The 16,492-nt window shown below is 37.2% G+C and overlaps 1 protein-coding gene across 2 annotated transcripts in view; it reads right to left on the bottom strand.

Moving 5' to 3' along the window:
* Nucleotides 1-7,485: 7,485 nt before the first annotated feature.
* Nucleotides 7,486-16,492, bottom strand: part of LOC138709437 (organic cation transporter protein-like) — a 181,785-nt gene continuing 172,778 nt past the window's right edge. For both annotated transcript variants that reach the window (XM_069840200.1, XM_069840201.1), the window contains exons 11-12: nt 13,588-13,757; nt 7,486-8,015 (exon numbers count right to left, since the gene is read on the bottom strand). In XM_069840200.1, coding sequence (XP_069696301.1) covers nt 7,937-8,015; nt 13,588-13,757 — 249 coding nt within the window. In that variant the 3' untranslated portion in view covers nt 7,486-7,936. The remainder of the gene's footprint in view (nt 8,016-13,587; nt 13,758-16,492) is intronic.

Genomic DNA, 16,492 nt, shown 5'->3' with positions numbered 1-16,492 from the left:
GAAATAAATGCTGGTTGTTGAAACTAGGGTTCACAGAACAGGTCTAAAAACAATATGATATTCTGGTTGAGAACACTCGACAGCCACTCGTTTCTTATCATTCAAAGTTTCTTGAACTACCTTCCTTTGTCCCTTTAGTTCTTTTCTCATTGTATAAAATATGAAGAAGAAGTGCTTTTTGACACTGCAAAATATCTATTTCGATATTTTTACAGGAATATAAATTTTCAGCATTTATGATACCGTACAAAAAAATGTACAGTATGTTGAATCTTTCATACACTACTTTTAACACTTAAATATAAATAATTGATTAAATGGCGATCTTACTCGTGTTAATTATGTAAGCATGTGCGGCTTACAGCTGTTTCGGTGCTATTCGACACCATCCTCAGAGCCTACTAGATCTCGGCGCTATCTCAACTTCGCTGCCTGTTGTGTGGGTGCGTTCGTGTGATGAAGAGTTGTGTCAAATAGTGTGTGTGTTCTGAAATTGATCTGTGTGTTGAGAATTTGATTGGGGTGTGTTTTAGTGTGTCTGTATATTTCATATTGTTCTAGTGTGTTGAGTTTTTGGTTTTTGGGTTGTATGTGTAGGATTTCCATGTCTGTATTTATGTTATTGTATGTGTGGTTACCATTAGTTATGTGTTCGGCATATGTAGATGTATTGTGTCCTCTGGTTATTGCTTTAAGGGGAGTCTGTACTGCCTATCCCAGCAATGTAAATTTCATCTAATTTAGGCGCACTTTTCTCAGGACTTACATAAGATAAACATTTGAAATTTTTAGGGGTTATTCTTCAAGTTTTATTGTATGTAACAGGCTAAAATTACGGTCTTTATCTTTTATTACTCTGCTTTACATTGATGGGATGTCAGTACAGACTCCCCTTAATGTGTTCTTTGTATTGAGTTTGGGATGATCTGCCTTTCTGTCCAATATACGCATACAACCCAAAAATCAAAAACTCAACATACTAGAACAATATGAAATATACAGACACACTAAAACACACCCCAATCAAATTCTCAACACACAGATCAATTTCAGAACACACACACTATTTGACACAACTCTTCATCACACGAACGCACCCACACAGCAGACAGCAAAGTTGAGATAGCGCCGAGATCTAGTAGGCTCTGAGGATGGTGTTGAATAGCACCGAAACAGCTGTAAGCCGCACATGCTTACATAATTAACACGAGTAAGATCGCCATTTAATCAATTATTTACAAAAAAAATTGTTTTTGGACATACCATTTGTCCATTTCGCCATCCACTGTTTAGTCTATGTAGACATAGTCTAAACTATTATAAATGATTTTATTCATATTCGGTATGTACAAGTCGGTTTATTGGGAAATGATTAGCATGAAATATAAATTTCATTAAAATATCGAGGGGCTCATGTTTAAAAAGATCACGGTTTTTTTGTTTCTGCTCTCGCAGGGAGACTCTAGCCACCAATCTCAGAAAACGCAATTCTGCAGATTCAATTTTACATTTATTGGCCTTTGTTAAGGTCTATAAGTATAGGAACCGCCATTGTCTTGCAGAACTTTGAGTTTATTTTCATGTTTTGTTTCTTAAGTTTTTCCCAATTGTTTCACATATTTGTTGGAATCTATTCAGTTTTCTTTCCATATCGATATTTTTTAGATAGTAGGTTATTTAACGACGCTTTATCAACATCTAGATTATTTAGCATCTGAATGAGATGAAGGTGATAATGCCGGTGAAATGAGTCCGGTTCCAGCACCGAAAATTACCCAGCATTTGCTCGTAATGGGTTGAGAGAAAACCCTGGAAAAACCTCAACTAGGTAACTTGCCCCGACCGGGAATCGAACCCGAGCCACCTGGTTTCACGGCCAGACGCGCTAACCGTTACTCCACAGGTGTGGACTTTTTTAAGATATATTATCATGCATTCCAAATAGTTAAAAACTATTAACTTGTTGGATTATGTTGAATCCTATTACTGTTTTGATATAACAGCAATATTAAATCAAAAATGGTCCCCTGCGGTAACTGAATGGCCAGGCCTTAAGCCTGTCATGCAGACAGTTCGGTCAGGCCTGGGATTTTTCATTTGTGACCGACAAAGTTGCAGTTTAGGTTTTTCTCCGGGTTCTCCCGTTTCCCTATGTTAAATTATCTACATCATTCCGTCAACATTTCTCCATTTCATCATCATTCCATAGCATCCCACGAATGCCACAGAGGTGGCTGGCCTAGGGATGAGGGGGGGGGGGTGTTGCCTGTTCGAAATCTGGGTTACGCGGCGAACCATAGTGTAGTCAGCTGGTGTGGGTTTGGTAATGTTCCTAACTTGACGTTTAGCGCAGTAGATCGTGAAAGGTCGCAGTGCTGGGTCATAGTGTCCAGTGGCAAAGCTCTTAAAAGGCTTTTGAGGCTTAGTCTACCCAAAAAAGTTGAGTTATACCTAACAGGAGGCCTATAAATTCGGATTAACGATATATTGTAACACTTTGTTTCACTTTGATTCTTCCATATATTAAGTTCACTGTTGGCAGTCATTCCAAGATGGAGAGTTCAGTGCGAGGCTTGTGGCAGAAGCCTCTAAAGGCACGGTTACAATCTTGACTCGCAAGCTTGAGGAGTGACTAAGGACGGGGTATCGATTCTGTACATCTCAGTACGAAACGTAGTTAGCCTCATCTCCACAATAATACGTTGTGCTACAATGGTGTTCTGTGAATATGCTGCGTTGTTGAGTATTAGTTTAATCAAAAGTGCATACGTGTGTGGGTTACATATTAATTTTGTGTAAAATTGCTCATACTGAGAGAACATTGTAGAATTGAAAGAGAAACCGTTTTCAGAGTGGACATATGAAACAATATGTGCTTAAAAATATAGAAGGTCGACACCACATTTACATATTAAAATACCGAGTGAAGGAAGACAAAATAGAAAATTTCAATTGTCATGGTATAAGAAATATCCTTGGCTAACAGAGTGCTCTGAGATAAATTATATTGTTATGTCTGTATTCTATTTGGGGGGTGAAAATGAGTGGTCATCATCTTCTTGTGAAGTCTGCGTCACAATTTTTTTTATAGAAAAGCCGAGAAAGATTTGTTCTATAACAAATATAAGGTAAGCAGATTTTTTAGCCAATCCAGTATTTACATCCTAGTTTCGCCACTGATAGTGCCCCTCTCCCGAAATTCCATTACATTCCAAGTCAAAAATGGCGACATTATGGTGAAGGTTCTGTCAATACATAAATGTTAAGTAGGATAATATGGAACTATGTAGAAAAATAATAAGTAGGCTTACGGATAATAAAATAATAATAATTAAAAATACTAATAAGAAGAATAAATATAGTTTATGAATGGTAATTTATGTTCATTTAGTAGTCCACCACTGTGGAGTAACAGCACGTCTGACCGTGAAACGAGCGGGCCCGGGTTCAATTCCTGGCTGGGACAAGTTAATTTAGTTGAGGTTTTTCCGGAGTTTTCCCTCAACCCATTAAGAGAAAATGCTAGATAAGTTTCGACGCTGTACCCTGGACTCATCTCGCTAGTATTATCACCATAGCAGTTGATAAAGCGTCGTAAAATAACCAATAAAAATTGTATAATCCTCACGACGTCTTTGACTAGAATCTTGACGTCTTACGTAGCATTTGTTTACAACCTACCGCGGGGTAGTGAGCTCTCGAATTTCATTCCGCGTGCTATTATGTGGGCATGTCTGATGTTAACTGATTCTAGATTGTGATTAATGTTTATGGTATTGATGATTGAGGAGGTGATGAATCATGTTATGTAAATGTCTAATCCAGCATTTGCCTTTGTGACTAAGGAAAACCATGAAAAACCCCAGTAAAATTGGCAGGAACCCTGGACCTTGAGCCAACTCGCTCGGTTTCCATAAGTCTTGTACTCAACTAATGCAGTGAACTGTTAAAGACATAAGGAAAAATTGTTACGAAATATCTGTATACAGAAATTCAATATTACTTCGTTACGTAGATGTATACGGTATAACTGTAAATGTGTATGTACAGTATACACAGTAGTTATGCATACTGTTAAAGAATATAGTCACGAATTTTACTAGCAACATTTTGATTCTCTTTTGTTTCACATGGCTCGGTAGGTACTCGGTAGAACCGGTCATTAATGGCGAGCGTAGTCGGTACTGATGTAAATACGTTAGGCATTATCCAGCAGTTATAAAGTTTGTTAGTGACAATATTGTTAATGTGTGCGTGTGCTACAATTTCTTCCTTTCGCCGGATAAAACAATGTAAGTTGACATCTTGTATTATTGTATTTCTTGGAAAGGAAATTGGTAACATTGTTCGTTCTGTTAAAATAGTGCATCTACATAAGAATTGCATTCCCTGCAAAATCGGAAAGTTATTCATTTGCTGTCTGTAAAATTGAGTAGAGTTAAAAAAAAAACATGTGCAGTTCTAAGGGTTCTAAGGTAATTTGCTAGGAGACGACGTTGCACATAGGCCAGTTTTACACTAACCCTAAACTTCTTATTAAATATTGAACAAGTTCTGAATTATAACCTAAAATAAGACACTTTCCCCGACATTTATTCGTAATAAGGTGAAACGAGCAACGCATCTTGTATTTTTGGTCCAGGGAAAATACAGGCAAGCAGTGATGAGCTCGGATACCAATATTAGATACCTAGTAATTTTCTATAAGACACTGGTCTTTCCCATACGCCGTTTTTGCACTCACTTTCAGTTTCGTCTGTGTCGATGTCATCTGATGAGCTGGATGTTGTCCTTGCATTATATGTTTTTGGTTTTAATTCATTTTTTTCTGTTATCATGGATAGTAGAAGCCGCCAGTTTTTCATACATGCCATTCTTGAACTAATCTTACATCTCGTAAACATTACTGTTAAATATTAAAACTAATACTAGTTTCTATATTTGTTATGTATTATGTCGGTTTAGGCATAATATAGAAGGATTATGGCGAAAGTATATATCTATATCGTATATGAAATGGCTACGGTATCGTCTTTGTAGATAGAGCATGTATTAATAAACAGTATAATTGGGGGGGGGGGTTAAGGACAGCTTAAGGTACTAGAAACTTTCTAAGTTCATTACACATCTCGCGGCTGGCTTTATAGGTTAGGCAGTTGAGCCATAGCATGATAACTGAATGAATGATTCGTAGAGAAACGCTGTTTACGTAAAAAAAAAGTCATCTGCCTCTGTCATAAAGAAACTATGTTCCTAGTCTTCTATCCACCTATCTCTTATCTTTCCGCCTAGTTTTTTTATTACTTACATTCTACATTTAGTTAACTTTTTTTTTTCTACTATAACAACTTTTTTTACAAATGCAACTTACCTGAATAGAAGTCGAACCAGTTTATTTACTAGAATGCGTCAGTCCTATACGCCATTTTTGCCCTAACAAGACAATTGACAGCCTTTGAAACTAGAGTTCCTGTATAAAGAGACACTGTAGTTGCAAATCTTAGGCCTCAATATTTTCGTATTTATTCTATACAATTAGAATTGTAGGATTTTTCGATGAAACGAGCGTTTAGCGACTTCCGCCGATTTTGGAATAGACACCGACGCACTTGAACTGCCAACGTAGAAAACAAAAAATCACACTCAACGCTTTCACCTTCATCTTGACGGAATAATAAAAGCCTAAACTAACCTAACCTAACCTAACTTAAGTGCGTCGGTGTCTATTCTAAAATCGGCGGAAGTCGCTCAACGCTCGTTTAACCGGATTTTCATCAGTAAATGAATAGTTATTAGTACTCTCAGTTATATAACAGATCTCTCTGCAAGAATAAACTGTTTTTATGTTCACATCGCCTTTCGAAGCGGCCACTTTTCGAGCACTCTGCAATAATTGAAGCGTCGGCTGGAACAGCGTTGTTAAGTTACAAAATTTTCATTCGGCGTGTTTCCGTGTAATAATGTATGTCATGTTACCACAGTCTACTATATACAGTCACGAAGGTTGAGTTTTGAGGGTGCTAGAAACAATAGACGGTGACGGTACTATTTTACATTGCCTGTAATGAGGCGATATTAACGATCCTAGTGTTGAGCAACTATCTAATGTTTGCATATTTACTACGTATTGAGCTTCGCGACTGTATATACTAGACTGTGATGTTACCTTGCTATACTCTTGCAACTGTCCATCAATGCAGTACGTAAAATTTGTCAACTCAAAAGTTTGCTACCCTGTAAGAACAACGTTGTACGCAGTGGCGGCTCGTGATAAAATATTATGTGTGTTCACAATTTTGTGGTTCCAAAATCGAAGAGAATTTGAAATCGTACGTTTAGTCTAATATGAAATGTCATGATTCCAATGTTTCACTATTGAAAAAAAAACCGTATATAAATTCAAAACAACAAATAATAATAATAATAATAATAATAATAATAATAATAATAATAATAATAATAATAATAATAGTAATGAAACTCAGTCTTTTTATTTCCAATTTTTCTTGGTAAGCCAGTTTACCCAGTTCTTTACTGTTCAAAATTACTTGAACAGAGTTCATTGTTTACGTTTGTTAAAAATGAATACATACCACGGTCTCGTTATTTACAAACGCGTGTGTTCAGTAATATATTTTGATTCACAACACACTGATACACTATAGCCTATACCAGTACTGTAATCCCACTCGCATAGATTACTATAAATACATGCCAGTAAATATTATTCTTAAATATTATACACTGCCATACAGATACTTAAATTCATACCACCGCCACAGTCAGCCAGCACGTGTTTGAAAGCCAAAGTATGCTATTATGCCGACACTGCAATATAGTAATTCACAAACTACACTCTCGTAGCAGCACTGTACACGTAAGTAAACGTTCCTACAGTCAGATGCTGACATCTACAGTCTATTAAATTTCCTCCTCGAGATATAGCACTTGAACGATAGGCATCGATGGACCTGACATCTGTAGGATAGATACTCATCATGTTCACTTAACGCTTTGTGCTCTTGACGAGTCATAAGCGGCCAGCTAAAGATAATTTTCTCCCGCGCATGCGTGAAATTCCTGTAACCAACTCGAAAAGAGCACGGCTTGTACGTGAACGGATGTTACCAAGTTTACATAAGAAGTTTATGCAAGATGCGGGAAGTTTAAAATACTCGACTCTGATATTATACATCCCCACTACGTCAATACGGTATCAAATAATAAACCTAGTCCTGCATTAATGGAAACAAGGTGTTCACGTGCTCTTGTGCTCTTATTGACGCACCGCCACTGGTTGTACGTGTACACATTTTTGCAGCTCCTGTAAATTTTACCAAATGTAACTTATAACGTTGTTCCAGCCGACGCTTCAATTAATTAGGATAGTTTTATTTTTGAAGTGTAGAAATTGTACTGAACTTCAAAAATAAAACAAATGACTCAGGACTCAGGAGGTATAAGAGACTCTGTGACCAACACTCATAGAAATTAAACTATGTATTCTAACTTTTACCGCCCCATCTTTTGTTTAGGGGAGTACATTTTGTACAAACCGAATGGTAAATTAGTTTACATACAGAGTTGAACTGCCGACTAAGTTGGCAATATCATTTCTGCTGAGTATCATTTCTAACAAGCTGTAACAACCATTCTCTGAGAATTCCACCTTTCATTTGATGAGTAGCTTGCTGCAGGAATCTTGTAGTTTATCGAATTACATAGTTGATGCAGCAATGCAGATTTTAAATTCAGTAATCACATCCTTATCCTAATTTGAGTATTCACACGTACATATTAATACAGAGGCTGTTTGCCTGAATTGAGAAGAAAAAGAAGAAGGAACTGTCTGCTGAGAACAAAGTCTTGATTGCAGATGTAAAGCTCATGAAGAATGCTGACGTCAGTTATTTCCATCACTGTAGACATGCGTGCATCAGACTGGCTGTTCACATTTGTTGAATTTTCCGAACTGTTGCTCTGAGAATTCTGGGCTCGTAATACTGAATGGAGACCTAAAAACAAATATAAGTGGAGAAGTTAAAATAATCACCAGTACATTATTAAGATAAAAAATATTCAATAAAATCTACCTTCTTAAATAGAAACAAAATAATCCATAGTATAGAGCAGGGATGTCAAGGTCAGAGCACGTGAAAGAGACTTACGTGCTACCAAGCGCTCACTGGTTCCAATGAATCTATTCTACAGGCAGTAGCGGTGAAAAAGAAGGGGTGAGCAAAATTAGCTTTATTGGCCTACAACTGCAAGATCAATTAAATTGCTTTTCAGTAATAGATAATGTGTTACGCCCATACAAGCAAACAAGAAATAAAAGCATGTTTTGCAGCATGTACCTACCTAATAAATGCAATTAATTATAAAATAGTAGGATAACAAAATAATAAACATAGCTTCTCTTTAACTTAAGCAGTTTTAAATAATGAGGCCTAGAATGATAGCCTATGTAAAGCACAGCTTGTTCGGTAAAAAGTCGAATTCGTTAAATTTTGTACTTGGGATGTTCGTGAATTCAGGTATTCAATTGTAACTTTGTTGGTATATTTTCTGGGTTTGGCGAGTAAGGATCATAAAACAAATCCAGCTTGGGCTGGAGTAGATCAGTATCTTTAAATCGCCTATTTTTTAAAACATTGCAGTATTTTACACTGTTGAGCAGGAGTTCAATGACTGAAGGTGTTGGAATTATGAAAATTGTGCTGCGAGATCTGTGACATCCACACTGTAATCTATCTGAAAGCTTTTAATAATATCTAGCGACACAAATTAATTGATTCTTTCCTTGTGATCTCAATTCAAAATGTTCAGATGTTCGAAATATCCTTCAGAAAGTTAAGTTCTTCGATCCATGTAGAGTCAACTAGTTCAGGAATGTCTCTATTTTTCTATTATGAAATCTTATAAATATTTACGGAATTGAAAACACCTGGACAGAACTTTTTCTTTGCTTAACCAAAGGATATCGCAATGGTAAGAATCATCGTCAAACTGGCAATTTATGTACGAAAATCTGGACAATTTATAGACACAATTCGTAACTGGCATGTATTAGCAGCACACACTTTTGTTTGTACTTTATTCTGTAAACATAAATACAATGCCGTGAGGAAGAAGCTCTACAATACATCTTCACATACATTTACTACTATTTAATGTCAATAAAAACAAACTAATTTGAATGTATCATTCTGTAGATGAATTAATAATTTCAGACGTTCGACGCTGTTTCTCTTTTTAACTAAATAATTTCCACAAACCAAGCAAAGAGTGTCACCTCAACTTTCATGATATAAGAAGTCAAGAATCCAGTCAGGCTGAAACTTAAATGCAGACTTCTACCTCAATATTTAATGTACAACCCTTGTGTTCATCAGTGACTTGTACCTGCGTGCCGTACGTGCTCTGAACAGCTCATACGGGCTGTGAGGCACGTTTGCGCTCTCGTTGACATGGCTGGTATAGAGCTATCATTTTACCCGGGCTCGCTTTCTGCGGCACAGTTCCGGAGCAAAGCAGTGTGCCCCGCCGATGAATGGGTAGGGATAAGTACGGCATGCAAAACCAGTTACATAGCTACGTCTCGGTAATTTAAGCACGAAATTAGTGTCTTTCAGTGACTAGACGCAATTTCACCTGCATAGCCGAGTGAACAGTCAAAATAAAAAGGACGAGTGAAAGAGTGCACCCTGTCGAACCCCCTCGTTTAAATAAAAGTATTTCTGTTTCTTCTGCAATACATAAGCTTATGCTGTGATATACTGTCTTCACACTGTATATATTTGTTTAGGTAATTCCTTTATTCTCTAAAGCAGGCCTGTACAAACAGCGCTCAACGAGCGCGCGCGTTCCTTCGGAGCGGGAGAGCCAAGTTTACCGCTCGCCGAAACGAAGAGGAAGATACGTCAGAATGACATAGACTTGCTTTAGGTAGAGGAGAGGGAAACGACCACTCAGTTATCTAGTGGAGTGCAGTGTGTAGGCCTATTCTCAGTAACTGTTTCACGTTGCTTACCTACTGCTACTGTACAGTATGGAGGAATCTAAAAGACGGAACATAACATTTAACATTTAACGATTTACAGCTCGAACTTATTTATCTTCAATGTGACCTAAGGGCTAAAGATCGTTTGAATAATGCTACTAGCCTGGTTGAGTTTTACAAGACTAAACATTAGCAATAATATCCACGACTACACATGCTGGCTGTGAAAATGATTGTTATGTTTGGCTGTACATTTATATTTGTGAGCAACTGTTTTCTATAATCAACTTTAATAAAGGCAGACATCGAACATCTGTAACTGATGTTTCATTACGATCAGTAGGCTACTGTTCCTTTCAGCTGCCAACAGCATAAAACCTCGTTTTGACGTACTGATAAATAAAAATATAAGAAAATGATATTGTACATTTAAGTAGCTATAGAATTTCTATTAGCCTACTTCTGTAAAATAAATATTTCTTTATTAATTAATAATAGTCCAAGATAGTTCTGCAAACACTGAACGGGAATTCATTCCATAAGCACTCGTAATAGTACTTCCTTTTGTGTATATTTTGTACGAGATCACCCCACCCACCCCTATACAGAGCGCAGCTAATATCTGCATTCCGCTCATGAGCTTTGAGCCGGCTCGGAGAGCGCAAACCTCGTGCAGGCTTGCTCTAAAGTATTACAAAGAAGTTCCCTGTCAACTCTATCGAAGACTTTTTCCAAATCTATGAATAAAAGGTGTTTATACAAGATGAAGAGGAAAATTAGAAGTAGGTATAGACCATATGCTTCCAAAACCGTTTGTGTTGCAGAAAATAATAATTATCTATTGTAATTATGAAAACCTCTTCAAATTCTTTGTTACAAAAATGAATATAATCTCATAAGAGACGGAGGAAAAAATGATTTAGTGCTCTGAGCATTCGTCTAATATATTTTGGAGTTTCTTCTTGGCCAATAAGCCAGTCAATTTCTTTTTCTCTTCCTGATCAGCTTCAGCAATATTCTTTCTTCACTCACTCTTTCTAGCACAGTTTCATTTCTTATTTTATCTATCCATTTCACACGCTCCATTCTTCTCCATATTCACATCTCAAATGCTTCTAGTCGTTTCTTTTCACTTCGTCGTGATGTCTATGTTTCTTCTATAACCTCTGCTGTTGCGAGCGTCGTTAAATAAACCATAATTTAACATTTTCCATTCACTGTCACACTCCACACAAAGCATTGAGATTCTGATCATTTACGTTTATGTGTCCGATCCACCGATGCGGCAGAGTATTGGTCAAGGAATTTCGCTCCTCCATGTGAAAATGTGGCGTGGTCCCGTCCAATTACATAATGCAGGTAGCACTGTCCTCATTTAGCCGAGGTATAAGCCATTCGATCAACATATCCAGAAATTTCAGTCCAGTCACCCTTGTTTCGACAAAGAAAAAGGAGACATAAGACCTTGTTTTCTGACAATGCAAAAAACACATTCACTTAGGGGGAGTCCCGTTCAATTTCGAGAGTCTCGCATGGATTTTGCAAGTCCCAAATTGGAACACTGTGTTGGCCTTTCCAGAAAGGTGAAATGTAGTCTCATCCGTGAATATCTGTTTACCTAGAAGTCCATCATCTTAACCCAACAATTTCTCATTGCTAGTGCAGAAGATCGTCTTCCACGATGATCGTTGTGTTTTAGGACCTGAAGCAGGTTTAAGCATTTTTCTTAAAACACTCCAGTTCCCTTGAAATTGCAGGAAAATATTTTTCAGGCTCAGTACATACACTTCTCATAATATGCATTCTACTGTTTCCTATGAATCTGACAGTCGACCTCTGCTATTCCTCTTGCACAGGCATACTGATCCGTGGAAATGATTATACCATCTTCATATAGAATTGTCTGAAAGTGCCTTCTTGTGACACTTTGTAGAAACATGCCGCTAAATCAGTAGTGTCAGAGTTGTAAGCTCCAAAACCGGTTGTGGAGCTAGAGAGTGCAGTCGGAGCGTGAACTTGCCTTTGTCTGTGGAAACACCGGAGCACGCAACGAGTCATAGAGGAGCGCTCCGCTCCGTTTAGTCTCTGTCTGACAACGCTGCGCTAAATCAATGTAACAGACTTCGTTTTTCAAGAAATTCAAGTAGACAAAATTTCTTTTCACTACCAGTAGCTACCATTTTGCAAAAACTGTCTCCTGGCGGAGGTTTCTTTTTTACTTGGTTATTTAACGACACTGTATCAACTACTTGGTTATTTAACGTCGATGGGATTGGTGATAGCGAGATGGTATTTGACAGGATGAGGCCAAGGATTGGCCATAAATTACCTGACATTCGCCTTACAGTTGGGGAAAACCTCGGGAAAAACCCAACTAGGTAATCAGCCCAAGCAGGAATGGAAACCACGCCTATGTGCAACTCCTGATCAGCAAGCAAGCGTCTCAACCGACTGAGCTACGCCGGTGGCTAACTACATGTTATGAACGTTAAGCTCGTGATCAAGGGTTAACCACCACAGAACCTGGGCAGTTTCCGAATAGCAGACATGGTATTTTATTGAATAATACTTACTAAAGGCTTTACCAATAACTAAAAATGTATTTAAAAATAGGCTTAAGGACTTTACTAATAGACAGTAGTATATTATACACATTATTTAAAGGATGTAATTGATATTTTGTTATTGAAGTGTTTTGTCAGTGAGTGTGTTTTGTGTCAGTGAAGTGTGTTGTGTAAGTGAAGTGTGTTTCTGTCAGTGAAGCTTCATAGTTTATAGTACCAGTGCAAAGTATTTGAACAGTGAAATACTTTTGAAGTGTTAGTGAAATCAGGATAATATCAGTGAAATGTGTCGTAGTTTCAGTGCAGTGAGTGAGTTGATAGCGAAATGAGTGTAGTGCTGAAAGGTACTTGTGCAGGTATGAACACATCATACTCGTGGGTTTTAGTTCGAACTTACTGTTGAGATACAAATTAGATTTACTTTAAATGTTATTTTAAGTGATCGTGCTTCATTTAATTTAGGGTGCTCCCTGTTATTATTATTATTATTATTATTATTATTATTATTATTATTATTATTATTAATTGTATATTTTATTAATTGTTTATTATTATTGTCATTATTGAGTGTAATTAGTAGACTTTGTTGAATTGCCACACGCAGCATGCAATCAGGTTGCCGATGTACTGTAGTATAGAGGAGGTGAGCGACCGCGCGGTCTCGTGGTATAAGCAGTTCATGTTAAGAGTTGTGATCGGTCCAAATAGATAGAGCAGCTACAGCTAATGTATACCTAAGTAAGCACTTGTTTTTGCATTACTGTGGTTGGAATAGTCAAAGCTTAACATTTGTTCAGTGCAGACAAGAATTCAATCAAACATGCTACCATACATGCATGCATGCATACATACATACATACATACATACATACATACATACATACATACATACATACATACATACATACATACATACATACATACATACAATATAGGAGTAATAAATTCGTCAAAATCCGACAATCATTTAGGAAATCTCTATGTTCGTGAAATAAATTTCATAATATTGAATAGTCTTACTTGTTAGTAGACTCAGTACTCCAAACGTTTTGTATATTGAGGTTGTTCATTTGATGCTGTTTAGAGTGAAATATTTTGCATCTGGGCCGCCCTAGGAACAACGCTGCCAATCCACCCACGAACGTGATGGCTCCGAAAGCACTTAATGACACACAGTCTCCATACATTGCCTGAAAATCCGAGGATTAGAAATGAGATACAGCATTCATCCTCATCATATTTTCTCAATTCTTAATTCTATTCATTTATCCCTCCATCGACTGAGCATTCATTGGCTCATTTGTCTATTAATTTATTATTTATTTATCCATCTAATCATCACTGTACGTATTCATTTACTTTTCAACTAGCTATTGAATTTTAATTTATTTATTGATATAAATAAAGTTCATGAGTGTTCTTAAAATTCTATACGATGTTCTTTGCAATACATGCTGCTGCATAAGTAGGAATAGAGTAATTCGATATAGTTTTATTAAGTACAAATGAGATAGTTAATTAATTTAAAATTAATGGTGTACTAATTGCATTCATAAGTTTGCTGTTTTATCAACAGTAATCTCACTAGACGTTTTGATTTATCTAGAGAAAATCAAAACTCGAGTGGGATTTAATTGACTATTACACGATTAGAAGAAAGTATATAAAGATTAGAAGTAACGAAGTACTCCAATACAATAAAATATTAACTGACTTACGAAAATACAACTGTCTTCAAATGTATTATTGTACCATCTCAACATTACAAATATTACGCTAGATGCATGCTAGATGGCAGTAGTGTCTTTATACAGACACTGTAATGATTACTATTCAATAAATCTTAATATTAAACAATCTCTGATACATGACTATCCATAATATCATATAGCAGAAGTTCTTTTTATCCTCTCTGAGCAGAAGCTATAACATAACCTAACTAATATACACAAGTGTTAGAAAAGTTTTAATTAACGACGATGACATAAAAAATAAACATGAATAATTTTGAAAGGAATAATTATTGAATGTACAATTTTCAAATTTGAATGTGGTTGGTGGTTCAATTGATGTTATATTGGACGTGTGCGTAATAGAAGTGGAACTCGTTGATTTAGGCCTACATGGTGTATTCAACTTCTTCAGGATTTCCGAATGGTGCTCTTCATTTATTTGTAAATCGGATTTCAGAAGATGCATAGGTATGATCAGTGATTTTTATTAATTCTTGTTCTTGAATGCCAATGCGAGTCATATTTGAAACTGCTGTGCATCGACTGGAGTGGTTTGTAATTTTATATATATTTTTGACGTCCAGACCAGCGCAGTTTCAAATGTTGGCAAACAAAGAAACAAATGCTAGGGAAGCGATAAAATTAAACAAATGCTAGGGACGCGATAAAATTGTGCGATAAGCAGCCATGATTGGTTGAAATACGTCCTTTCGTACCGTTTTATTGGTCAAAAGTAGTATGACGTAGTAAGAGTGTAATAGTCATTTAAATTTTCTCAAATGTCTGCGAATTATCACTTCTACGAGTAGAACCTTATCACTGTATACAGAACTAGAATTAGGCAAAATATATTTTGCGTTCCCGAGTTCATCTCGTCCTCTGTTTTTCCGAAAGTGAAATTTGAAAACCTCTCTTGGAATTCTTCTCCCATTCCTAAGGTTATGTGTTCCAACACCTTAATTTTGTTATATTTTTTTCAACATGAAATGTTCAAGGTTGAGCATATATTCTTTTTATTTAGAATCGTATTAAATTTGATGCATTATGTAGGTATAGCTTTTCGGGAGTTCATCATTTGAGCGCAAGGGGAAATTTTGGAATGCATCAGTTGAGCTTAGCGGTCAGTTTTGGGATGCATCGAGCATATTCCGAATCTCAGCGCTGAGCAATCCGATGTCATCACGGTGTTCCTAATTTCAACGATGACGTTACTGATGCTCCACCGGTGTCGCACCTGTGCCATCGGCTTGCTTTTCTATCAGCATATTCCGAATCTCACCGGTCCGGTGGCATCAATGACGTCACGTTGCAGCGAAATAAGGAACAAAACTGCTGGAAGGATCGATGGCTGTCATGGCGACTGTATAAGTTGTTGTCTGTGCTACGCTAGCAAAATTTTGCGAAATTTTCGTACTCCCATCTCGTTCAAAGAAAAGATAGCATAAACAATTTATTTCTTGAACCGGTAGTAATAACGGGTCCGTTGACATGTTCGCTCATAAACCATTAACATATTGTTTTTACGTTGTGCTCATTACAAACAATACAGCAGAACCAAAGCAGAACACACCGCCATGACACAACAGTGCACGATGTTATTCGTCTGCTAATTCCCGCCCTATACAAGAACCAATCAGATTCACTGATGGCGTCGACCTGGTTGGCAAGTTGGTATAGCGCTGACCTTCTATGCCCAAGGTTGCGGGTTCGATCCCGGGCCAGGCCGATGGCTTTTAAGTGTGCTTAAATGTGACAGGCTCATGTCAGTAGATTTACTGGCATGTAAAGGAACTCCTGCGGGACAAAATTCCGGCACATCCGGCGACGCTGATATAACCTATGCAGTTGCGAGCGTCGTTAAATAAAACATAACATTTAACATTTCACTGATGGCGGCTGATGGAGACTGCTACCACCTCTGCAAGTTGATGGCACCGGTGCGACACCGGTGGAGCATCAATGGCGTCATCGGTGGAATTCGGAACACCGTGATGCCATCGGATTGCTCACCGGTGAGATTCGGAATACGCTCAATTGCAGCGATATTTTACTACTTAATGAACTTATTATTCCCAGAACATGAATTTTACTAGCAATCGAAAAGTATTGGGAATAAATCTGAATAAGGAACAAAAACAAAAGTTTCCTTCCCAGGCAGGATTCGAACCGCGAAAGTCTTAGTTACCAGTCTA

This window comes from Periplaneta americana, chromosome 11, assembly GCF_040183065.1.
Source record: "Periplaneta americana isolate PAMFEO1 chromosome 11, P.americana_PAMFEO1_priV1, whole genome shotgun sequence".
NCBI classification, from domain to species: Eukaryota; Metazoa; Arthropoda; class Insecta; order Blattodea; family Blattidae; genus Periplaneta; species Periplaneta americana.
This window is presented reverse-complemented; position numbering and strand designations above follow the sequence as displayed.